This window comes from Nyctibius grandis, chromosome 31 (genome assembly GCF_013368605.1).
Source record: "Nyctibius grandis isolate bNycGra1 chromosome 31, bNycGra1.pri, whole genome shotgun sequence".
In the NCBI taxonomy this organism is placed as follows: domain Eukaryota; kingdom Metazoa; phylum Chordata; class Aves; order Nyctibiiformes; family Nyctibiidae; genus Nyctibius; species Nyctibius grandis.
In genome coordinates, this window is record NC_090688.1 from 5,035,380 (window position 1) to 5,061,089 (window position 25,710).

Sequence of the window (25,710 nt, forward strand, 5' to 3'; positions counted from 1 at the left end):
AAGAGTCTTTTAAGACCCGGGTTAGGAAACAACATGGTTAAAGTTGGGGTTCTGGCCCCACTGGAGTGAATGGGGACAGGTAACGAGCCTGAAGGACAGAGAGCGTCACCCTAAGCACAGGATAAAGACTGGAGCTCAGCACACCGCAAGGGTCAGCCCTCTGTGTTAAAAAAAGGAGAGAAAACAGCTGCCCCTCCTGCAAAACACAAAGGAAAAAGGAAATAATTTCCCCTTGCTGAAGCGTTCTCCCGAGTTACCAGCATTTGCTTTCTCTAAGGTGAGAGAGCTGTGCATCTGCTTCCCCGCTGAAGGTATGACTTAGTTAAAAGAAAAAAAAAGCACATTTCTGGTTGAGACCTAATATTTTTCCAATTAAAAAAGCCTTCTTGAGCATCTGATCTCTCCTCTGGATTCGGCTTTACAAGCACCCTAACCACAAATGAGCTTCGTATGCTCTGGATCAGCCCTTGCACGTAGTCTTTATGATTTCTGCTTGTGCTGTAAGTAAATATGAAAGTCGTCGTGTTACATTTGCCTTCCTGCTGCTCTGAGGACAGCTCTGACCTGACCCAGCACCGGGCTGGCGGGCTGTGACGGTGCCTTCCAGCTTCAGCAGAATTTCAGTTTCGGTTTGCAGCCCCTCCGTTATCAGCTGCCGGGTTGTACGTCCCCAGCCTGGAGGAGTGAACCTTGTGGAGAAATTCCCTTTGTTTCCAGTTGGGATTTTTCACCCAAACAGACCGTTATACGTGTATGGCCCCAATGGCAAGGGGTGCAGGTCACGGTCGTTGCCTCGGGTTAGCAAACCTCGCGCTGGGTCACGCCAGCTGGGACCGTGGAGCAGCCTCGTGGCTTCCTGTAACCCGCCCCGGGTAATATGGCTTTTCCTGTCCAAATACTTGTTCTGTATTAAAACCTGCAAGTGCTTATCCCGTGGCTTGGTAAATAACTGCCTACAAAATTTCTTTTCAAGAAGTTTGTCAGCTGATTTTGTTAGTCTTAAAAAAAACAAAATATGTATAAACTCATTGTCCTCACTCAGGAAACAGCAGCACCGTCACACGTTACAGTCTTACAACGCGACGTAGGAAGGGTTGCGTGGGTCCTCGTTAAAACTCGTCGTGTAAATCGTAACCCAGGATGCCAACGCAGAGGCCAGACGAGCCAGCATCCCCGGCTCCTGACAATCCTGCCGCCACCACGTATCCACAGCAAGACTGAACGCGGGAACAAATGAAACTGGAGCGGAACCAAAGCACAGATCAAGCAGAGGTCGTCTACGGTCTAGAGACAATAAAGGAGCCACCGGCAAACACTTTGTCTCCGGGTAGGATCGAAGAGCTGGGCTCAAAGGCTCCCACAAGCTTTGTCTAACAGAGCGGCGGGCCTGCAGCTGGGGCCTGGGAGAGCGACTGGGGATGTAACACCAGGGGTCAGTGACATCCAGATGCCCCCTCTCCCCTAAGCAAATAAACCCGTGAGGGCTATTTACAGGAACTTACAAAACTCTGTCATAAAGACAACAGACTGCCTTTGTAGGGAAGGTGAAAGAAATCCTTTTTCTGCTGTTTGCTCCTCGTTTTTAAGCCACTTGGGATCTTTTCAAGCCACAGTGGCCAAAACTGTTAATTTGTCGGAAGACCGAGTCCCCAGCCTCGCTTCCCGAGTCGGGCCCGTACAGACACACACTCACAGCCACCAGGAACGACTGCGCCAGCGACAGGACACTACGTAAGGGTGCTCCACGTGACACACCACGGGCTCCCGACGCACACCTACACTCGGGGGGCTCCTGTCCCCCCTCGGCGTCCCCCGCCTCTCCCCGTGCCAGCGTCCAAGGCTCAGTGGGATATTGCTTGTCGAAGCCGTGGCGAGCCGGCGGCGGTGCCGAGCGCGTTAGCTCTTGCAGCCGGCGCCGTTCACGGGAACCTCGGACACGGCGGGGCAGTCGCTCCGGAAAGCATCGAGGTCCTCGGTGGCGGTGGCTTCGGGGCCGGCGGTCCCCGTCCCCTGGGGACCCCCCTGGCTGCGCCTGCTGCGGGAGCAGTCGTGGTGCCCGTGGTTGCCCAAGCGGCTGGAAGCCACCACGGCTTTCATGGCAGCCTGTTGCAAAGGCACAGCGGTGTAAGCGGTTATTAGCGTGTTTCTCCCCTTCGGTGCCGTTCCCGAGGCGCTCGAGGCCCCGATGTGTGCGGAAGGGGGATGGCTGAGCTGGGAAGCGCAGCCCTTCGCCTCGGGCAAGGCTTTTCCCACAGCAGCTGCCTCCACGGGCAGCCCAGGGAGCCGCTCCAGCGTCCTTCACCCCCCTCCCCAAGCCAGCCCCCCGAGCTGCCACGTCACTGAACATTTATCTGCTCGGACAGGGGATCCTTAAAACCCAGAGACGGCGGCTCTCAGTGGCCCCAGCCGTTCGCATGGGGAGGGGGCTGCGAACAGGAGCCACCCCGGGGGCTAACAGGGCTTTGTCACCTCACCTTCAGTTTGCGCCTGGCGTTAAATTCCTGCAGTTTCTTCTGCGTGCTGTCCATGTGAGCGAATTTAGCGGCTTTCCCGGTGACCCAGGGGTGCTCCAGCGCCTGGGAGACGGTCAGTCTCTTCTGGGGGTCCAAGACGATCAGTTTTCTGACCTGTGACCAAGGAAAAGGCTTCATCTGTCAGAAGCCCTTAGTTTTATTTCACAAGCATTGATCCAAAGCTTTCGCACTCGGCAGCCCCAAGCCCCGGCTTCACTCACCAAGTCTTTGGCGTTGAGGGAAACCTCGTCCCACCACGGGGACACGAACTCGTAGTCGCAGGTGAGGATGCGGCTGTACATGTACTGGTCCCCTCGCGGGTCGAAGAAGGGCTCGAAGCCGCAGAGCCTGCGGGCACGGGAGAGAGGAGCTACACGCCGCAGCCCGGGCCCCGCGGCGCAGCCGTGCCGGCGCTCGCCGGCTGAGGTGGGGCGAACCGTCACGCTGCCACGGTTTGGCTGCCCGTGGGGCCCCGGCAGCGTTACTCACAGGATGTAGGTGATGACGCCCACGGACCACATATCCACTTCAGGGCCGTATGGGCACCCGTGGAGGATTTCGGGGGCTGGAAGCAGAGTTTGGGGTTCAAATGTGCGGCTGTGGGGAGCGCCTGGCAGCGCGGCCACAGTGGGAACGGCGCGGCGGAGGAAACACTCCCGTGCACCAACAGCATCTCCCGAGCCCAGCGCAACGGCCAGCCATCCCTGCACCGAGCTGTGCACGGCCTCAGGCAGGGAGCAGCCTCCCCGGGTCTCCCTGCCACCCCCCAGCTCTTCCCTCCCGCTCACCGCAGTACCCCGGCGTCCCGCAGACGGTTTTCATGGTGTCCTGTTCATCCACGATCTTGGAGAGCCCGAAGTCACCTTGGAGGGACACAGAGAGGGGTGGTGGCACTGCCACCGGGGAGAGGCACCACTAACCCCCCTTGTGCCACGAAACCCCCCTGGGGCCCCTGGCAAACCCACCGATTTTGAGGGGAGCGTCGGGGGACAGGTCAGCGTAGAGCAGGTTCTCGGGCTTCAGGTCACGGTGGACGACTCCGTTTTCGTGCAGATACTGCAGAGAGAGCGAGAGCGGGGCTGCGGGGAGGACAGGAGGGGCAGGGGGCCCGTCTGCCTCGGACGCCTGCGGTGCCGGAGCTGCCAGCATGGCCGCGGGAAGGACATTCCCCGTTATGAGTTTCTGTTTTTAAACCCTCCTGTTGCCATGGAAACCCCATCTCCAGCCAACCCGTGATGCAGAGCAGCGCTGACCTTCCTCCCTCCTCTCCTTCATCCCCCCCAAACATGGATCAGAAAAGGTGCCTCTGCCAGCGACGCCTTTGGGGGGCCAAGGGCAAGTGGGCAAACGCCTCTCCCCAGGGGTATTTGGGGTGGTGCAGCTCCCGATGCCTCTCCCCAGGGGTATTTGGGGTGGTGCAGCTCCCGATGCCTCTCCCCAGGGGTATTTGGGGTGGTGCAGCTCCTGATGCCTCTCCCCAGGGGTATTTGGGAGGGTGCAGCCCTGCAGTGACACCCCTGAACCATGCACGGGACCCCCCCCACCAGACCATCCCCAAGGGCTGAGGTGAAGTGGGAAACATTACCGAAACGGCTTCCAGGATCTGCTTGACGACGTGAGCCGCGTCCCGCTCGCTGTAGAACCCCCTCTCCACGATCCTGCGGGCACACGGGGTCAGTGCAGCAGCACACGGACCCCCCCTCACCCTCCATCCCCAGCCGTGGTGCGCGTCAGCCCCCTCCATCCCCATCTTCCCCCTCCCGAGGAGCCGGGCCGGGCGTACCTGTCGAAGAGCTCTCCTCCCGTCACCAGCTCCAGGACGAGCGCGATCTCGGAGGGCGTCTCGAAGATCTCCTTCAGCTTGATCTGGAAGGGGCGACAGGAGGGCGGGGGGATGCGGAGGCTGGCAGTGCCAGGAGGAGCACGCGACCGCTGGGTTTATCAGGGCAGCCGGCACATTCCCCTCCTTGCCTTTTTATTTGCTTGAACAGGAATTTTTTTTAACTGTTTGGAACAGCCCTGCTCACTTATCCTGCATTAAAGACGACGCTGGGAATTGGAAGAGATGGGCACGTGGCGTCTGTATCCTCTTCAACTCTCCAAGCTCGTTAGCTGGAAGCGGAGCTCACTGAAAGCTTTTTAATTCCGCAGCTTCGTCGGCCGCGCTGGCACCTCGGGTGCCCGCGTCCAGCCCCACAGCAAAGCCCTCGTCCCTCCCGAGACGGATCCTGCACATCTGCGCTCGCAGGGACGCAGGAGAGATGCAGAGAGCCCCGAGGGGCCGAAGCCACCTCTGGGACCGCGGCCCCAGGACCCCGCAGGTGCTTTCGGAAACGTCCCTTGGACCATTTTGCAGTGGAAGAAGCACTAAAGAAACAGCGTTTTTCTCCTGATTTCTGTTTTTTAGGTCCCACGCGAGGTGAGCGTGTCTGCACGAGACCTTTGTGCCACTGCAGCGAATCTGGCATTGACAGGTCTCTCTTAAAAATAAGTCAAAATGCAATTTTAAAATTTTTTTTTTTTAAATGGAAAACAGAGAATTTCATGCTTCTTAAGACTTTTGTGACACTGCGAATTTCATGGGGCTTTAATCATTACCTTCACAGGCTGGGTGACAAGCCGTGATACCCCGCAGGGTGAGAGACACTATGTGGCAGCTTATTGCATTATAATAATACACGGAAGCACTATAATTTTCCTATTAACTTCAAAAGTTTACAATCCTATTATCATCCGCTGCCGAGGTTGGTGCTGAACGGTAGCGAGCGCGTAGACGGCGCCAGCGTAAATAATGAAACGGAGCATCTCTGCTTCGAGGATCACTTGAACTACGGAAAACTCGGTGATTTAAATATTAAAACTGTCCGGCTGGTTCCTCCTCCGCGTCCCTCGTGGTGCCACTGCCTGGAGAGAGCAGGAACGGAGCTTTCTGTTGGGTTTCTGGTAACCCGTCAGAGGAGCCTCTCCCCGTGCGCAGCCGGTGTCACCCGAGCATCCTCCTGGGCAATCCCCGTCCCATCTGTTGTCCCTGCGTCTGCCCGAACATCCCGGCACGGGGAAAAGCATCTCCGTGGAAAAGGCAGAAGCTCCTGATTGCCCCAAAACACTGAAACACCCCAAGGCAGGCGCATGGCGAGCTGGCCGAGGTGCTTAGGGACGCCCTGGCCCCGGACCCTTTGCCCCCATCATCCCCGTTTTCAGGATTTCTCTCGGCTTTGTCTCCTTGCATCGAGGTTTCAGGTGGTGGCGAGCGGGTGGGACGTCCCCGCTGAGGCTCCTCCAGAGAACGAAGCCTTATTGCTCCAAGGAGGGTCGGCGTGGGCTGGGCTGGCAGCAGCCGTGCCCCAGGTTTTGAGCCACTGCAAGAAAACAGCAGCTTGGGCAAGCGGCAGCCAGCGGCGAGGCGACATCCCGGCGATGTCCTGACCACGAAACCCCTTGGAGCGGGGTCTGTCACACCGCTGCAGAGCCAGCCCCCAGCACCGCCGCGGCAGCACCTGCCAGGTGGCTTTTTGTGTTATTTCTTTAACTCAGGTCGTCTCCAAGATGCTTTTGCAATTCGCCGGTGGAACTAACAGCCGGGAATAAGCCTTTTTGGCAGGTGGAGGGACGGGGGGCGCAGCCCCGGAGCCCCCCGCCGCTGCAGAGGGGCCGACACGGCGGCCCCGGCTCTGCTGACACGGGCGGCGATTAGATCCGCTCCCGGGCGTTGCGAATCGTTCCAGCCGAGCTGCCGTTATCCCCCGAGCGCTGAGCAAGAGAAACGGCGGCCAGCCGCGCCGGGACGCAGCGCCCGGCACCCGCGGCCCCGTCCTCGGCGGTTATCTCCCCTTGCAGGATTCATTACAGATGGGCAATTTTCCGCGGCGTTCATTTGATCTCCTCGGTGGAAATTGCTTATGGAATGGAAATCTCAGGCCAGGGGACAGGGGGAAGGACGGGGGGGGGGGGGGCCTTGGCCCTCGGTATCAGAGCTGGGAAGCTCAAAGGTGCGGCGAGGACCAGGAGTCTCACGCGGCAGCGAGCAGGCGAGGACCCGGCCCCCACGAGCCCGTCTGCCAGGCGGGGAGGGGACACGGGGTGCAGGCAGGGTTTTCATGGGGTCCTACTCACGATATTGGGGTGCGAGAGCCGCAGCAGGACCCCGATCTCCGTCCTCACGATCTTTTTGTCGATCTGGAAAGCAGAGCCCGCACGAAGGCGGCGTTACCTGCGCTGCTGGGTCTGGGTCCGGCCCCCCGCCATGCAGAGACCCCCCCCCCACCATTGCTCCCCGCAGGTTCCCATGTCTGTCCCAGGGCTCATTTCCCCAGCAGCAGCAAAATGCACCCAGTACCCCCCGCCTGCAGCACCCCCACCCCAAACCCCATCGCTTTTGTCCATCCAGGACCCCTGGACCATGGAGCGATGCCCAGCTGACAGCCCTGTGCCCGTCCCAGTGCCCCACTGGTGCCAAGGTGCTCTGGGAGCGGAGCAGAGCCCCCCCCCAACCCCGCAGACCCCCACCCCGCTGACACTCACCGTCTTCTTCAGTATCTTAGCAGCGTACGAGGCGCCCGTGCCCTTCTCCTCGCAGCTGTACACCACCGAGGTGGCTCCCCTGCGGGAGGGCGGAGGGGCGTGAGGGTGGATGTGGCCGGGACAGAGGTGGGGGGTCCCTCTCCCCCTGTGCTCCCCACCATGACCTTTGCTGGCACCAGCCCTGGGGAGCTCAGCACTCATCCCCCCCTGCATGCATCCCCCTCCCCGCATCATTTCTAGCTTTCCCTGGTAAAGCCATTTTAATTAAAACCCAGTCCTACGGGGGTTTAAATCCTTAAGCAGCTTTCACAGCAGGACGGAGCCTCCCCCTCCCCGCTCACGGCCACAAGGATGACCTCAGTGGGACCATCACAAGGGTCCCCATCCTGGCTGTGTCCCCGCAGTGCCAGCGAGGCCACAGCACACGGGGCGATCCCACACCGCCACAAAACCTGCCCGCCAGGTTAAACCTCCCCAAGAGGGATCGCTCCCCTTAAAGCCCCAGCAGTGCCCCTCTGCTGCCGGTGATTTTTAGATCTCGTTAACAACGTTTTCTACCCACTGGACGGTGAAATCAGCCCATCGCTGCGGGCCGTTACGGGGCTCGTTTGCAATTCCATCTTCGCTGCCTGGCTCCTCGGAGCAGATTAATTCTCGCCCCCAAGTAATCGACCACATTTTATTGCTCTTTGGCTTCACCATCTTCTGGGACTGAGTTCAGGCTCTGCCTCGAGGCACACGGCGTGCCCACCTGCCCGTGCCCTTGGCCCAGGCAAGCACCGACACGGCAGCCCGGCGCGCCCAGACACCGTCCTTTGCACCAAAATCCCCCCCTAGACCAAGCCCACCTGCAGCGACCCGTGGCTGCAGCCCCACGTGCCACATGCCCCGGCCCTGCCAGCGCTCCCCGGGGTGCTCTCGTGAAAGAGAGAGAGAGATTTGCTTTAAAAACGAGAGCGGATTTTGCAACTCATGCGGCTGAGCTTGGGAATCGCGTTCCCATGGCAACGGCAGAGCCGGGTACCACGGGGCGGGGGATGCTGCGGGGTGAGCAAAACCCGGCAGTTCCAGACCTTGGCCATTTTCAAAACGTTTTCTTCCTTTTGCTCAACATTTTGTATAGAATTTTATTCTGCAAATAAAAAGGAATTTGGAAACAACTTGCTCTGGCTTGGAGGGGAGAGGGGACCACCACCTTTCTCTTCTCCAGCTCAGGAAAATATGCAGAAGGGTTCAATGCAAACCCAAACTGTCATCGCTGCTGCTGCGACCGCAACAATAACACGGCTCCAGCAGGAGGAAAAGCCACGAGCATCTCCCCTGGCTGCGGCAGCCCCCCCCGAGCCCCCCGCAGCCGGGGCCCAGCTCACGGCAGGTGGTTCCCGACCCTGCCGGGGGTGTTACAGCACAGCACCAGCACCCTGCCCCGCTGCCCCCCGATTTCCCAGCCAGCCTGGGCACGGAGCAGGACCCCGCAGCCCCCACTCCTCGTCCCTCTGCCACCTCGCCACAGCCAAACCCCAGCCCGGACCCGGCACCTCTCGCATCCCACAAGATGTTTCCACACGGACAATTTGCAGCCCAATCCCTGCTGCCAACAGGACCGGCCAGGAGCCCTCAGCTTGGCATTTAGGGGGTGCTGGGGTTGCTCCGTGGATGCCAGCTGCCCCTCGTGCCTCCCCAATCACTGCAGCAGCTGGATTCATGCTGGCATTCGCTACACCCCGGTCCCTCGCCCCACCAGCTGCCGCTTGCTGCTGCTTAAGGCCTCAAATAAATATCTGCAATCAGCCTTGACTGCGACAGGAGATAATTGCATTTGCTTTAGAGATGAACTGGAAAATGTCGAACAATGGGATTTGCCGAGAGAGCCTGAACCAGCAGCGGGGGCACATGAAGCCGGCCGAGTGCCAGCCTGTGGGGAGGACGGTGCGAACCCGCAGCCAAGCTGGGGCCCTGGATGGACGCTGCTGCCCACGGCCACGCTGCGAGGGCCGAGAGCTGCCCCTGCTGCTCTGAGTCCCCCCGGGTACATCAGGCTGGGTCCTCCCCGCTGGCATGGCATCCATCCATCCCCTGCTCCCCGTGGCTTCCAGGGCCAGAGCAGGATCCGACCCCACAGGCTGGCACGGCAGCTCGGGCGGCTCCAGCACCAAGCGAAAGCTGCGCACGGTGAGCGGGCTCCCACCGCCCCGGTTCACACCGTGTGCCCAGCACGCAGCCACGGCTCCAAGAGACTGAGACCAGTTTGATTTAACCCTGGATGCTGGAACCGGACAGATGGATGGGGGTCCAGGGGCTCAGTGCCTGTCCCACATCTGTCCTTGCAGGGCTGTGTGCTGCCGAGCCCCGCGCTGACACCGGCCACACCTTGATAAGAAGCTGTAAATACCCGCTTTTACCAAAGCTGCCGTTTTTCAGGCTCAAAGCCTCCCCTGACAATAGAAGCCCTACAGCCAGCTTGTGCTGGCCCAGCCTGAGCCACCGCCAAAACCACCTGCTCCCTTCTCCGGGGCTCGCGCTGCCTGTCCTTCGTGGGGGAACCCACTGCGGCCCCACGCCGTGCCAGGCTCATCGCCCACCTCCCCAGAGCCTTGGGCTGCTCAGAGTGGATACAGGTCACACCACGAGCCTGCTCCCCACCACGGGGGTGAGAAATGTACAGCTCCACGCACACGGGGATCCCGGGCCCCATCCTGCGAGCCCTCAGCGAGCGCTCCCAAAGCCACCGCTGCGGTCGTGACAGACCCCAAGCCCCAGCTTACACGGGAGGGCAGGGCGTCCCTCCATCCCCCCCTTACCCATCCCTCCATCCCCCTTCATCCAGCCCCTCCTGCATCCCTCCCTGCATCCCCCCAGGCCAGTCCCTGCCCCGATCCAGCCCCCACCAACCCCTACCGACCCCCCCGGCAGCCGGTACCGTCCCAGCTCAGGGCCCACGACGTAGAAATCTTCCAGGGCCGTCTCGCGGTGGGACCCATCGATCCAGTACTCGCAGCCGGCCTTGGAGGAGGGCATGGTGGGCCGGGGGCGGCGAGCTCCCGCCAGCTGCTCGGAAGAGGAGACCCAGGCATGGCCGCGGCCCCCCCGCCTCATCCCCCCCCCAACGCGTGCGGGCACCCAGATGGCCCCGCAAAAAGGGGATTATCGAGCACAATGAAGTCGCAGCCACAAATCTCCTTCCCCCCAGGCACGTACGCTGCCTTTTTGGAGATAATACCCCCCCTCCGCCCGCCTACGCCGTGTGTCCCCCCAGCTTTTCACGCCAGGCCCCCCCAGTTCCCCCATTTCCCCCCCCGTCCCCATCCCCCTGGGGCTGCCCCGGCTTTGCAGAGCCCGGCAGGCCGGACCCCCCACCCGGCACCCACACCGTGCCCCACGGACTGGCACTTTGGGGCATTGGCACCCCGATTCCTGCAGCTCCCCCCCCCCAAACCACCCCCACATCAAGCCCGTCTTCCCCCCCCGTTGCTCTTTGCCACCCCGTTATTACTCGGGTGGGACGCGGGGCCCCGGTACGTACCGTTAGCTGCGGCGTGGCTGCGCGGCGGAGCCGGGTCCCCCTCGGCGCTGCCTCATCCCCGGGGGGCTGCGCGGAGGGTGGGCGCCGGGTGCGGGGCCCGCTCAGCCCCCGCACGCCTCGGCTGCGGCCCCCCGGGCCCGTCCTACCCACCGGCGGCGGGGGGCGAGGGCTCGGCTCCTCGGGGGGCTCGGGAGGGATGCAGGGAGGGATGCAGGGAAGCGGGAGCGCAGGGATGGAGGGATGCGGGGGGGATGCGGGAGCAGAGGGACGCAGGAAGGAGGGACGCGGGGACCCTCCCCGGCAACCCCCCCCGCCCAGCGCCGCGCTCCCGGCCGGCTCGGCCGTGCCCCCCCCCGGCCCGGGGCCGCCACTGCACCGCGCCCCGCCGGCCCCCCCCCCGAGGCTCCGGGCTCTGCTCGGCGGTCGGGGGGGTGCGGGGCAGCCCCGGGCCCCCGCCCCGCGCTGCAGCCGCTCCCCGTCCCTCGCAGCCCAGCGCCAGGATCGGGCCCCGCGGCGGGGCCGGGCTGGGGCGGGGGGGGGGAACCGCGCCGGATCGGGCCCCGCTCCCCGGGGAGCGCCCAGCACCCCGAGGGACGCATCCTGCCCCGCACTCGGGGGCGGCACCCACAGCCCTGCACCCACCCCAGGGAGCGCCCAGAGCCCCGCATTGCCCCCCCGGGGGCCGCATCCTGCCCTGCCCCGTGGGGGGGGGGACACGGGCGCTGCCCGGCGCGGCCGCACGGTGCCGCCGTCGCCCACCGGATGGGACCGGGGGGGTGGGGGGGTGTGAAATAGGGGCGGGAGGGGGTGGGCTGAGATTGGGATTGGGGCGGGATTGGGGTGGGATTGGGTTGAGGGGATGGGGTGGGAATGGAAATGGAATGGGGTGGGGTTGGGTGGGTCGGGGTTGGGATGGGATGGGAATGGGGAGGGAATGGGCGTGGGACTGGGACTGGGATTGGGATTTGGGATAGGGTGGGCTGGGGCCAGGGCCGGGATGGGAATGGGGAGGGGGCCGGGGTGCGGTTGGCCCGTGGCTGGGGCTGTCTGTGCTGGGGGGCAGCCCCGCGGGGTTTTGCGTTCCCCGCAGCGAAGGGACCCGAGCAGGGGGTCGGGGGGTCCCTCCTGTACGTCCGAGCGAGGAGACAAATCCTGTCCGAGCCCACGGCCGTGGGTCACGGGTCACACCACGCTGCAGCTCTGACACCCACCGTGCCGGAGGCGTGCGGGGGTCCAGCATCACCCCCCATTCCCGTGGCCGAGCACCGGGGCTGCCCTCGCCACAGGCTCCTTTCCCAGCCCCCTCCGCAGAGCTGCGAGCCAGGGGCAGATCTTTATGTTTTTGCTATTAAAAATTGGAAACAGGGAGCGTGTCCCGCAGGGCAGCGACCTTCCACGTAGGGCCGGTGCTGCCCGGCCCCCCCCGCCACGGCTCGGGCAGCAGACCCACATGAAAGGACCCGCCGCGAAGGTCTCGCCGGCACGAACCACCCTCCTCGTAATGGGCTTCCCGAGTGTTTATTAGAATATTTTATCATATCTGAGGGAGGCAAACTCAGCCCTGCTTGATCTCGTCTAGTTGCAACTCCCTTTTGAAAGGGATATTCTTGAAAGGGAGTGACCTGCTAAGTGAATAAATTGCCTCTGCCTCCGCTGCTCCCTGTTACGGAGACAAGGGTGGGCTGGACGAGGCTGGGCTGTGTAATTAATATTTATCGCTTCATCTAGACCAAGCACAATCCCCCTGTTCGTCCCCAGCCCCAAAAAGAGCGGGGTGGGGGCTGCATTTGAAGAGCAGAGGCAGTCCCTTCCCTTCGGAAACCCTCTTGGTGAGGGGGCTGCAATCCCACCCGCAGACACCCCCTCTGCCACCCGTGGGTGGGCGCTGGCTGGAGCGAGGGGCTGGATCCAGCCTGGGCAGTGGGAGATGGGGGGGGCTGTGCCAGGCAGCCCCGGTCCCCTGCACACCCCAGTGCCCCACAAGTGCTTCGGCCCCAGGAGGAGGGGGCTGCCCTTTGCAGCACCCCGTCCCCAGGCAGGACCCCTCCCCGGGGTGCAGACCCGGCCCCCAGCCTGCGGGAAGGGGCTGGGCTGCACCTCCAGGATCAGGCCCTGGCACGGGGTGAGCTGCCCCGGGGACCAGCCCGTCCTCAGTGGGGAGACGGGGCTGGAGAAAAGCCTAGTCTAGCCTTGTGTCTGCGGGAGAGGAATTAATTATTTTGTTCTCTCATTACACTGGAATAAAATCCATTTTAGAGGAGCATAAATTTAGGTGCCTGAAGTCACTTTTTTTAACATCCCAGGAAACATCCCTCTCCCTCTCTCGCCCTTTTCCAAATCATTGCTGTCTCGTTGCGGAGCCATCGCCATCCCCACGGAGCACAAGATGAAGGGGCATTAACTGGATTAGGGCAGAGGGGCTGCACGGGGTGCGGAGGGTGGGAAGGGGCGGCCGGAGCGGGCACCCCAAGGCCCCCCTGAACCCCACAAACCCCCAGTGTAAAGCTCAGCCCGGGCTGGGCACGGTCCCCACGCGAGGGGCCGGCCGCTGCCTGCCGCCGCCGAGCGATGCTCAATTGTTTGGAACATAAAATGGAAATTAATACCCACGGTTACACCCCCCCCCAGCATCCCCCCTGCCCCAGCGCCGCTTGCCTCGTTAATTGAACGGCGCGAAGCAAACGAGGTCAGAGCTCGCTGCAGCCAGACAAGGGCACAGACCCGCACCGGGCACCCGGCAGCGCGGCCGGGCCCGGTGTCCTGCCACGAACCTCCCGGCAAAACCTAAAACATGTGGAGACACGGTTGGGGTGCAGTTGCAGCGTGGGGGGGGGGTCCCTCGTGCACCCAGAGCCGCAGGGTAGGAGAGGCAGGGAGGGATGTGCCTGGGGTGTGCTGCCAGGGCTGAGCTCCGGCTGCCGGCGGTGCCCCCCTGCCCCAGCCCCTCTCTCCAAACAAATCCCCTCGGCTGTGGTTGCGGGAGTGTTTCCCACGCCGTGCCTCAGTTTCCCCAGCTCTGGCAGGGCACCAAGACTCAGGGCAGAGGCAGCATGCGGGGACCAGCTGCCCCCCAAACCCCTGCAGCACCCAGCCCCTCCCGGGCTCCCCTCGTGCCAGGTTTGCCCAGGTGCCCCAACAGGCTCCGTGCCGGGGCTGTGGCACCCGACCCCCACGGGACGCACCATCCCTCTGGCACTGCTGCCATCACTGCCCCGGTGCTCCCGCTGAGGTGCCGGGGTGGGGTCCCTGCTCCCCATTTCTTCCCGCAGCGGGACCCCAGGGCAGGTGGGTGGCGGCACTCGGAGCCACCCCGGGGCTGCTCAACGCCGCAGCCACCAGCACCCACATTTTGAGGCCTCTCTCGGATGGGAGCAGGTTGTGCCGCTGCCTTGGGGCTTTGTCCCTGGAGAGCGTTGGGTGCCAGGGCAGAGCCCACCCAGCATCTCCCCAGGGCAGAGCCCACCCAGCATCTCCCCTCTCCCGGAGGACGCTCACACATCCAGCCTTCCCCTCTTCAAACAAAGGCAGCATCTCCCCGCGACACCGCTCGTCCTCCTCCTTCTTTCTCTCCTTTCTCCTTCTCTCCCTTTTTTTTTTTTTTAAGACAAGAAATGAGTTGTCTTCCCGCAGATGTGACTAAAAGCACTCTGGAAATGTCAGCCACTGCTGGAAAGGGACCCAGATAACATTTAGCTTTAGGTAAGAGAGTAGATTTTTCTCCGCGCTAATTCATATTTATAAGCTCTCCTGTTCCCGGGGAGCGCGGCACTGATAGCACTTGCTGATTGCAGCGAGCGGAGCAGGGAATTGTTTTCATATCGCAGATTAAAGAGAGGTTTCTGCTCCCAGTGGCACCTGTGTATTTACGCTGGTCATTCTCAATTCATTCTTATAAGATTAAGACTGGAAATGGGGAACGGTTTATATAGTGCCGAGCCCAGGAGGGGCCGGGGGCCGCGGCAGGACGGGGCAGCGGCGGCGCCGTGGTCCCCAAAGCCCACGGCAGAGCTGTGGGGACAGCCCGGTCCTTCGCCTCGGAGCCCCTTCGGGGGTCCTGGGGGACACACGTCACCGGGACAGACACCCCTGGGCCCCTGCGGGACGGTCCCTCCGCGGGGATGGATGCAGATGGGGATGGACGGAGCGGGCAGCGGGACGGACACAAGTGTGCGATAGATTAGGTGAAAGATTTATTTCTGTTATTATTTTTCAAAACATCCCGGGGTTTGTGTCGGCTGATTAAAAGCAAACAAGTAAAGCCCTTCTCCTCCACGGCGGATCAAGGATTGGGGAACTTTCGGAGCTTTATTTAGTTTTTCTTTTTTTTGTTTTAAAACGTGTTTGCGAAGGGGCTGAGCAGCTCCAGAGAGAGTCAGAGCGTAAACATGGGGGGAAAGAAAAAACATGGGTTGTGTTAGGGATGGTAGGGCCTGGAATTAGGGGGGGGGGAAGGGGAGGAGGCGGCGGGGGAGGCAGGAGGGGTTTGGGGTGGAAAGGGAAAAAGGCGAAAGGAGACCCAAGACAATGGCAGAAGGCACCCCGGGGACTTCCTGAGGGGTTTTAGAAATTCAAAATACGCCTTAGAGCCTCAAAGCTGTGTCAGTCACAGCCCCGGCGCAGGGATCACTAAGGCTGCGGCCGAACAATACCAGATTGTCTGAGGAAGGTGGGAAAATCGGGGGTCTCAGCGGCTCCCGCTCGGCCCCGCGGTTCCGCCCGTCAAGCGCGCGTTCCACATGAATCGGCGCTGGACAGAGCGCGCGTAATCCCCGCCAGCTCGCTATGACAACTCGGAGGAGAATTCGGCGCCTGAGTGACAGCGGACGGAGAACTGACACGGCAAAAGGCTCCGGGACTCGCCTTGCCTTTTTTCCCTTTTTTTTCCCCCCCAGTAACTTTTTTTTTTGGGCGGCTCGTTTGAGCGCGCACGCGTCCATGTGCGTGTGTGCTCACATGTGTGCTCACACGTGCTCCCACGCCGCTGGAGGGGGCGGAGGGGCTTCGCTCTCTCCTTACAGCCAAAAAGACCCCCCCGACCTTGCCCCGCTCCTGGGGACCCCCCGGCCCTCCCCACACAGGGATGCTCGGGGGTCCGGCTGCCTCCCCCGCCCCACGAGGCTGAACTCACGGCGCGTCCTGGGGAAGGTGCAGGGGCGAGTGCCCAGGGGGGTCTGGTGGTGCCACAGGGGCCTGGGGGGACCCTCTGGCTGGGGACCCGCGGGAGCACCTGCAGCGAGCTCCGTCCGGGGCTTTGGCGAAGGACACGCGGCGCTGGCACCTCACTGGCGTTGGGGCATCGGCCAAAGCGCTCTGTGGCTCCAGTGCAGCCCCTCGGGGGGCACAGGGTGGCTGCAGGACACCCCCCCACCACCTCCCCAGAGCTGGGGGCTCGCAGCATCCCCTGCAAGGCCGTGGGTGTGCAGGCAGGGGCTGGCAGGGACAGGGGCAGGGACAGGGATGGGATAGGGATGGGCAGGGACAGGGACAGGCTGGGGGCTGGCAGGGACAGGCAGGGGCAGGGACAGGCAGGGGCAGGGCGGGAGCCCTGCAGAGCAGCAGAGCTCCCTGCAAACCAGCCACGAAGCTTTAATAACCTCAGGCTCGTTAGCAAGGGGCGTGATGGGAAATGTGGCTCGTTCAATTAGCCCTTGGCTGGCACCAGCCCTCGTGTTCGCAGCTCAGCTTCGAGGGGGTCCCCACAGCTCCCCCCTGCCCGGGGGGACACCACCTCGGCCGGGCTCCTGGCCAGGGGGGGACAAGGACGTGGCCAAGCAGGGCCAGGACCTGGAGGTCACCCGGTGCCAGGGCGGTGATGGGCAGAGCGGGGCTGGTGGGGGCACAGGGGGTGTTTGTGGGGAGAGGGCCCGGCGGCCAGGGGCTGCTCCGGGATAATATTTAAGGATTCTGGTGGTTAAAGGTGCTTCTGCAGCCCCACAGCTGGCAGATCTGATCACCTCCTGCGCCCGCCTCGTTAGGGAAACGGCGTGTGTTAATAACGATCATAGCAAGGACGAGGAGCGCTTTGTCACCTCCGGATCCTGCTCCTTTTCGGGCTCCCCTGTTCCGGTTCCACGTGCCTGCTCAGGGAGGCAAGAGGGACAAAGGAAACTAATTAAAAATTGCCAGTGTCTTATGGTGGAGCATTTGGATGCGTTTCGTAGCGAAAGACAAGCGTCTTGTTGCAAGGAAATCAATTTTACAGTTACAGGAGCAGAATAAATAGCGGTGGTTAAAGCAAGAGGGCGAGCAGGGGCTCCACGGGCGCCAGCGCGGCGCCTGGCACAGGGATGTGGGACGAGCTGGCCTGGGGATGCTCCGGGTACCCCCACATCTGCGCCCCTCTGCACCCTGACCCCGCTCCGGGTACCCCACATCCACACCCCTCTTTCCTTTGCTTGTCACACCAGGACAGCGCCGAGCCCTAATCCCCAAATCGTCCCTGGCTGGTTTTACACACATCTCTAAGCTCCTCATAATGGATTTATTTAAAAAAAAAATAATAAAAAGGGAATGAAATAAAAACCCCTCTGTGGGTTATTAGGGAATATTCTTGTTTTAATTGAAAACCTCTTGGAGCACAGAGGGCGGGTCCTCAGCGGTGTCACCTGGCGCAGCTGGCACTGCCTGCAGGGGTGGCACCACAGGTGCAGGATCGGGCCCTGCCCCAGCCCACCCTGGCATCCCTCCGGCACGGCTGGGGATCTTGGCAGCCCCGAGAACCAGCGTTGAGCCACGTGTGCTGCAACCTGGGTACACACATGTGTGCTGCAGCCTGGGCATGTGCGTGCCCAGGGGCCACAACTGTGTGCACGAGGGCTCGATCGCACGAGGGGCGTTTGCACGAGGGATACTCACACGAGGGATGCTCGCTTGAGTGATTCTCGCTCGAGGGCTGCTCCGGGCCCGCAGCTCGTTGTGGATTCACCGCACTCCCCGGCACAAATGGGTTTAAACCGCCGTAAGTGTTTCAGCAGGGAACCGGCGCTGGCAGCGTTACAGCGCATTACCGCGGCGTTAGGAGCGAAGTATCGATCCTAATCCCCTGGTTCAAAAATAGGATTATCAGAAGGGGAGGGAGGGAGGGGGTGAGGGAGGATGCCCCGTCCCCGTCCGCAGCAGCCCCGGTGCCTGCGGTGGAGGAAGGGGCTGGGGGACCACGGCGGTACCTGGATGCCCCTTGCCATGGATGGCTGCGTCCCCTCGGTGCCAGCCCCTCGCCACCCCATGGGAATTGGGCCACCCTGGGCTCCACGGGAAGGGGCCGAAGCGGCGTTTGGGTGCGGGTCACAGGGCTTCTCCTCCCGCAGCATCTCCTCGCAGCGGTGCCCGCGGCATCAGCGGTTCCATCTGACTGTCTCCTGGCGCATATTTCCATTACCCGGCCCCTGAAAAGCCATCTTCCCCGATCGATACCCGCGCCTTTACTCCTGATTGATTGATTGACCGACAGAGCAAACCACCATGGCCCAGCCCTCGCTTCCCAGCCCTGGGGGGCTTCGCTGCAGTGCTGCTGCCTTCTCCTCTCACCGTTACCCTTCGCTGCCGGGCGAGGGGGGAGCAGACCCTGCCGCGTGGTGCCGGCTCCTAACAGGGCTGGCTGCCATGTGCCACGCAGGGATGGGGCTGGGGGGGCTGCAAAGCCCATGAGAAGTGGGGTTGAACCAGGAGCAGGTTGCACTGAGGAGGAGGTTGCACCAAGGAGGAGATTGCACCAAGGAGCTGCCACCATGCCCCAGCCCCCCCAGGACCCCCCGGGCTGATGGCCGTGGTTACTCAGTCATGAACGGGGGAAATGGATTCACTCGAGCCCTCCCGTGTGTGTCTCATTGCCTGCGACACCGGGCTGGACAATCGCTTATTATTATAGATTAATGCAGATGATTGAGGCTGGGGATGGATTTGGGGCTCTTCCGTGCGGGAAAAGCAGAGGGGGGATCTCCAAAGCCCCCCACCACGCCTTGCCCACCTTCCCGAGCCCCCCGGCACGGCCGTCCCCTCCTCGGCTCTCCGCTGCTCCCTGCCTGGCTGCCTCTCGCTGCGGTTCCCATTTCTCTCCTAATCTCCTCTCCTTAGTTTTTAATCCCCTCTCCCCTCGCGGGCTGCTCGCCCCTCTCCTCCCTCGCCTCCTCTCCTTCCCCCTCCGCCTTCGCCCTCCCCCTCCCCGCAAGACAAATTACCCTTAATGAGATGCTGAAGGCCATGACACCCATGTTGGCTCTTTGTCATCCTTCGCGGTGCAGCGTGAAAAGATAATACAAAATGCGGCACTTATCTACAATTGAGCGCCGAGACAACTTGCTAATCCCTTAATAACGCGGCGGCCGGGCCCCGGCGGCTGGTGGCTCCCAACGCCGCATGCCAAATCGCCGCCGCCGCTGCCAGCAGCCGGCCGTGCCCCTCGCCGGCACAAGGAGGGGGAAAAAAAAACCACTAAATGAACCCAAAAAGATGCGGCGAGGGGTTGGTGCGACGGGAGCATCGAGAGGCAGCGCGGAGGGGGCGGCCGCCAGCCCCGAGGTTAAAGGGGCCCGATCCTGGCGGCTCCGGTGCCCATGGGAACCCCATCGGTGATGGGTGCTCTGGGTGCAGCCCCGCTGCGGAGGGGAGCAGGGCACGGCCTCGGGGCGCACCAACGCGGCTCTGGGCACCCCAGAGGGGTTTGCACCCCCCGTACCCACCCCGCAGGGTCCCGCCGTGGGATGAGCATCGCTGCACCCACGGCACCGCTGCCCGAGCCCGGCATCCCCCTGCCCCGCGCCGCCGTGACGGACAGAAATCAACACTTAATTTCCGGCTCCCTCTGCCCTTCCCGGCCCCGCCGTGATTTACCTCTCCCGAGAGGAGCCCGAACGCCGTAAACACACTTCTATTTGTCAGTCGTGTCCCCGCAGCCGGCGAGGCTGTTGAGGAGGTAATGTATGATTTCAGTCCTCTTGGCCTGATGATGTCGGGATTAGGAGCCCTACATATTTTATAGAAACCTCTACATGATCTTCCTTGATAAATCATTTAAATAGGAGTGTCTTTTCTTGGTGTGGGATATAAAATATTTACCGGAGCGGGGGGAGGCTCTCCAGCCGTGTTTACCCTCCCGCATTGACAAACAGCTCAGCCCTTCGCTGGGGGCCTGCGAGGAGCCGGTTCAGCGGCAGCTTGGCCGTGGCACGGGGACAGCGACCGCCAGGCCGGGAGCTGCCGCCAAGGGGAATTGGGGGGGGGGCTGGCACGTTTCCCCCAGCTCTGGTTTGCTACAAAAAGCAGCGATTTTGGGGCAGCAGCCCAGAGCATCCCCCCCGCAGCACCCGCCAGCCTCGTGCCGGTGCCAAAGCGGGGTCCCCCGGCGGCTCCCACCTTCCCAGGGCCAGACCCCCCCGTGCCCGCCGCATCCCCCTCCAGCCCCATTAGCATTCATGGCAACCCTTTCCATCCGTTACCTGGCAGGGGAAGGACGGCGCGTTGCTGCCCTCAGCGGGGTGTTTCCTACGGCGAGCCCCAACTTTTCAATCATTTCTTGGCACCGCGCGGTCCCCGGGCAGGAGCCAGCGCTATTAACCGGCTCACCCAGGGGCATGTGTTTTACATCAGACGCCGTGTACACGCTGCGCAGCGCTCGGGAGGATCATGCTGGAGCAATCGGGGCGGACGTAATGCCGGTTACCTGGCGAGAGAGGAGTGAGGAGGGGGAGAACGGCCCCCGGCCAAGCGCTCGGGGCTGGCGGGGAGCAGGGATGCTCGGTGCTCCCCACGGCTGAGCCGGGCTCAGGGTGGGGGCAAAGGGGTAGGGGAGGTGCCCCGGGGCGTGGGTGAGAAGAACCGACCCCCGGAGATGCTCCCACCCATCGCTCCCTACGGCTGCTCCAGCGCCCCGGGGCTGCGGCAGCCCCCAGCCCACCCCTCCCCGGCCCTCGCCCCCTCCTCTCTCCGGCGTGGGGGAAATCAGCAGCTGAAGGAAACCAAACGTCTGGTGGCCTGAGAAGTTTCATTTCCTGCAGGCCGGGCCCCGCCGAGCGGCGTGCGGAGGGGGCGGCCGCCGCTGTGCGCAATTACACACCCGGCTGGCTCATCTCGTGGGGATCGATGGCCGCCAAGGGACAGCGCGGGGACACCCCCCTCCCTCTGGCCCCAGGCACGGCCCCGCATCCCGATCAGCCGGTGATGCCGGGGGGCAGCGGTGGGAGCCGGCATCGCTCCCTGCGACCTCCCCGCCCTCCTCCCATAAATCATCCCCCCGAGCGCGTGTTCCCCGGGCGCTCGGCAGCCGGTTACACGACAGATTCAGGTTGTATCGCTTGTACCTGCGAGGAGATAAGGCTGGGGAGGGGGAGGCAGGCGGGGACGCGCGGTGTGACAGCCGGGCAGCAGAACGCACCAGCTCTTACCGGAGCCGTGCCGAAACGGGGCAGGAGCCCGCGCCAGGAGCTGCTGGGGAGAAGAGACGGTGCCTGGGAGGTGCCAGCGAGACCGCGGGGTGCTGGTGCCCTGCGTGGGACGGGACCGGGGGACAAGCCCCCCAGCCCTGCAGCAGCCAGGTCTCTGCTCTGCACGGCTACCGGGGCACCGTGGTGGCACAGGGAGCTGGGTGGCACCGGGCAAACCTTGGTGGCACCGGGCAAACCAGTGCATCCCGCGAGGGAACAGCCCCAGCCCTGTCCCGTGGCACCAGGACCTCGAGCTTCCCTCGACCCAGGGCTCAGCTCCGCTGTGGCTGTTTCAGCCCCAATTATCGGCTGCATTAACGACCTGGCCCCAACGTGCCACATTTGCAGCGTGGGCACCGCAGTGGGTCCCCACGTCCCCTTTGCACGAGGCTGGCGAGACCCCCGAGCTGCAGGGAGCCCCGTGCACGGGGCAGGGGGAGCCCGGCTGTGCCCTGGCCTCGCTGGCAGCCCCGACCCCACGTTCGATAAAGGACTAAACCACGCCAGCAGGTGATACCTGGAGCACCCAGGGCTGGCCCAGCTCTCCACCACAAGTCCTCACACCAAACCTCGACGCCTCTGCCAGAGGGATGAGCTGCCTGTTCCACCCCATTCCTTTCAGGCCTTAAAATCCCAGGGCTCCATTAATTAATCACTAACGATGATCCGTCTCAGCCTTGCGCCTGCCACTCTGCTATTTTTAACTCCGTATTTCCAACCCCCAGTGTTAAAAATTCACGAGTCAGGCCTCGAAAACCGACTGAGCAGGTCTGAAAAAATCGCTTTTTTTTTGGGAAGTCCCTGCCGGGCTCTTTCCCCAACGCTTTCCACCACGAGCCCGGCGGTGGCCAGGGCTGGCAGCAACCACGGAGCTCGACGTGGCTCGTCGGTGCTGGTGTCCTGCCCGCTCCTGGCACACAAACCACCCTCGTTAAAAAGCAAAATGAGTCTTTCCCCCTCTCGTGGCAAACGCCAGAGCCTCGCGTCAGCTGCACGAGCCCCAATTAATTACCAGCGGATTGTTCCTGTTCTGCTCATTACGCCGAAACACGCGTTAACGCCGGGAAGGACCACGGGCCGCGCAGAAAAGTTACGTTGGGCTCCAGGGGAGGACAAAAAGAGCCGGGGGGGGTCCCTGCCCTCCCTCCCCTTCCCAGGGGTGCGCCAGGGTCAGCCAAGGACACTTGTGACGCCGCGTACGAGCAGCCTGTCCCGGCTTTGGTGGCCTCTGGGATGTCACCTCGTGGTGGCCCGATACCATCCCAGCACAGGGGAAACTGAGGCAGAGGCAGGTGAGCAGCCGGGGCAGCGCCCGGGGGGGACACCGGAGCATCCCAGCCCCGAGCGCCCACCCGCCGGGCTGCGTCGCCTCCGATAATTAAGTACTATCAACAATTGCATATTAATTAATTTAATATCCATTATTATTCATTAACGCGGTAATTAAATCCTTCCCGTAATTAACACACCACCCAGCAGCGTGGTCTGGTGTCTTGGCCCTGTTGCACCAGGGATGGAGCCGAGCATGGCCCCCCTGGTGCCGGCGTTGGACCCTCAGCTCACCCCAACCGGTGGCTCCCGGTGCCCGTCGGGGGCCGGACCCCCCGGGGACACGGCCCAGCCGGGAGCTCTGCGGTGTCGGGAGGGAAAAGTCATTTCTCCGCAGCGAGGGGCCTCGCACGACATCGATTTTTATTTTATTATAAAAAAATACAGAACCCCAGCGGGGCGGCGACCCGGGTACCACCAGCACGACGTCGAGGACGGAAGCGGCGCGTTCTCGGGGCGAAGCGAGGCGGGACGGGGACCCCCCCCCCCCAGAAGCACCCCCAGCCCCGGCCCCCGCCGTACACAATAGAGAGATTTATAGATATAATCTATATATATATAAAACACAGACCCGAGGGCAGGTTTTCCCCCGTGAGCCGGCACCGCGGCGGTGGGTGGGTGCTGCCGGCTGGGTGGGTGCTCAGTGCCGGGCTGGGTGGGTGCCCCCCCGCATCCTCCCCGGGGAAACACGCCGCTGCTTTCGCTCGCCTTCGAGAACCACGACCGGGTCTGGACACACGGGGAGGGGACATGATGGGTTATTTATTTTTTTTTCTTTTTTTGGGTGTTTTTTTTGTATTTTTTGGACGGTCGAGATGAGCTTATTGCGAGATTTCAGCTTCCTAAGTCTAAAAAATAAAAATAAAATAAAAATAAAATAAACCCTTCCATAAAATCCATTCTCAACAATACATAAAAAGCACCGCTCACAGGGTAGCACTGTATGTACACGGAGGGACCCCCCCGCCGCACGGGGACATCGCCATCGTCCCCCGGGACCACCGCCCCCCCCTCGGGTGTGTGGGGGCTCTGCGGGACGGGGGTGGGACCCCCCCGGGTGGGACAGCCCCAGATTTAAGGCGAGGAGGGAGTCGGGCCCCGGGGGCTGCGGGGTGACCCCTCCCTGGGGACCTGCCACCCCTGGGCCCAGCCCGACCTGGGATCGGGGCTTTGGGGGGGGGGTTATTAATGCAAAGAGGGAAAATACCCCCCCAGCCCAGCCCTGGGGATGAAGGGGCGACCCCGGGGAGTGCCGCTATGGTCCCGCACGCGGCTGCCGGCCCCGCCACGGGGGCTCTCGGGGGGACGTGGTGCAGAGCCGAGGGCTGAGGAGGGGGAAAGCCCACCCCGGGGAGAGCAGCCCTGCCACGGATGGGGCACCGGCCACGCGCTCCCGGAGTGACCCCAGCTGCTGGGCAAGCCCGGCCCGCCGGCTCCCAGCACCCGCCACGCTCCCGGTGCCAGCCAGCCATCCCTGGTGCTAGCCGGGCATCCCTGGTGCTAGCCAGCCATCCCCAGTGCCAGCCAGCCATCCCTGGTGCCAGCCAGCCATCCCCGGTGCTCCTGGTGCCAGCTCGGCATCCCCTTGGTGCCAGCTCAGCATCCCTGGTGCTAGCCGGGCATCCCAGTGCTCCCAGTGCCAGGTGGCCATCCCCGGTGCTCCCGGTGCCAGGTCGGCATCCCCGGTGCTAGCCAGGCATGCCGGTGCTCCGGGTGCTGGCCGGGCATCCCCAGTGCATCCAGTTTGCTTTGCTGCTTGCGGAGCTGCCCCGGGGTCCCGTGGGGACAGCGGTGACATCCATAGCCCGAGCGGTGGGGACGGGGTCACCCCACCGGGCGCTCAGCGGGGGCTCGTGTCCACGTGGGGCCCCCCGTCCCCGCGCCTCCGTGGCAGGGGGTGGCAGGGGAAGCGCGGCGGCACCGTGACGTCCTGCTGCCGGCGCAAGGGCCGGGCTGGGAAGGAGTCTGGGACGAGGGAGCCGTCGGCACCATCGCTGGCGTCTGTGTGTCCCGGCGCTGCCCAGGCGAAGGCAGCGTGCCCCGGCGAGGGGCTCCGTGGGAGGGGGCTGCGCCCAGCCCCGCGCGGGTCAGTCTGACCCGGGGGATCCCGGACTGCAACGACCCGAGAAATAAAAATAAAAACCTTTTTTCTTCTTCAAAAAAAAAAAAGCACCAAAGGAGGACTCGGTGTTTGGCCAAAGCGACATCCGAGGGGGGCTGGAGCGGGACAGCAGCCGGGTCCGTGCCGTCGGGGCAGCCCTTCGCCCCCGGCACTGCCCTGGCACGGGGGGGCCGTGCAGGGACCTCACGCAGCCGCAGGATCCGGGCGAGCTCCTCGCCGGCAGCACCGACCCTCCGCGCCGGTGACGTCCCCGCCACGGTGGCACCCACGGCTCGAAGGCGATTCGGGGCGGCCGGGCCCCGTCCCCACGCGGCCCCGTCCCCGCGGAGCCGCTCCCCGGAGCGTCGGTGCTACGAGGCCAGGAGCGTCCAGACGACGGGCACGGCGACGAGCGCGGCGTGCGGGGCGCCGAGGCTGCAGGAGGAGTTGTTGCTGGTGAAGATGGGCTCCGGGGACTCGTAGAGGGAATCGTCTGTGGAAGGGGAGGGAGAGGGGAGGCGTGAGCCGGCGCGGGGCCGTGCGGGACCGGGATGTGTCCGACCGTGGCTAAAGCCGTCACCGCGCCCCGCGCACGTTTGCTACTGGATTAAGGATTTTTATGGACCCAGAGCCAGTAAAAGCAGAGCCTGGTCCTGTCTGGGGATGCTCCAGCCCCCCACGGACCCGTCCCCTCGTCCCCCCTGTCCTGGAGGGTCCCTGTGTGGGGTCACCTGAGACCAGGGTCACCCAAGACCGGGGTCACCCGAGACCAGGGTCACCCCAGACCAGGGTCACCCCGTACCGGGCATTTGCAATTGAGAAGGTTCCAAGGACTCACCCTGGTGCCAGCCCCACCAAGGGGTGCCCGGCCTGGGATGGGCCCCAGGGAGCCCCCGGGGTGAAGCCCCCAGCCCTTCCTCTCCCCCTTCCCCTCCGCCACGCACTGGTGTAATAAAATCCTGATATTATTAAAATACTGAAACATAGCACCAGGAGAGATTTTTTTCCCCCTATTACGCCCTAGACCTGAACAAAACAGGATGATTTTTTACAGATGGATTCATTATATCTGGTTTTATTTTAAATCCATGCAAATAATAAAAAAAAAAGAAAGACATCCTTTTAACCGGTGACATTTCGCAGGCACTCAGCCCTTCCCCAGGGAGAGCTGCTGCCATTTGCTAATTACACGTTAACGGGAGAAGAAAATTATTAATTTGTTTTTTTAAATGGCTGAGTTATTTGATTCTGAAAAGTAGCCACTGTGCAGAGATTATTAATATTATTCTTTTTTTCTCCCCCATC

At 62.8% G+C, this 25,710-nt stretch overlaps 2 protein-coding genes across 2 annotated transcripts in view; both read right to left on the minus strand.

Annotated features, from left to right (window-relative positions):
* Positions 1-1,896: 1,896 nt before the first annotated feature.
* On the minus strand, positions 1,897-10,052 carry LOC137674938 (calcium/calmodulin-dependent protein kinase type IV-like). The gene is made up of 11 exons (XM_068420754.1): positions 9,955-10,052; positions 7,035-7,113; positions 6,627-6,689; positions 4,297-4,379; positions 4,099-4,171; positions 3,479-3,569; positions 3,302-3,376; positions 3,003-3,078; positions 2,735-2,861; positions 2,475-2,627; positions 1,897-2,103 (listed from the first exon to the last, which is right to left on the minus strand). Exons 1-11 carry the CDS (start codon positions 10,050-10,052, stop codon positions 1,897-1,899), a joined length of 1,125 nt encoding a protein of 374 aa, XP_068276855.1.
* A 14,724-nt stretch (positions 10,053-24,776) lies between these two features.
* The window catches only part of EFNA2 (ephrin A2), a 29,661-nt gene continuing 28,727 nt past the window's right edge, over positions 24,777-25,710 (minus strand). Inside the window, exon 4 of the mRNA XM_068420808.1 lies at positions 24,777-24,898. Coding sequence (XP_068276909.1) covers positions 24,777-24,898 — 122 coding nt within the window. The remainder of the gene's footprint in view (positions 24,899-25,710) is intronic.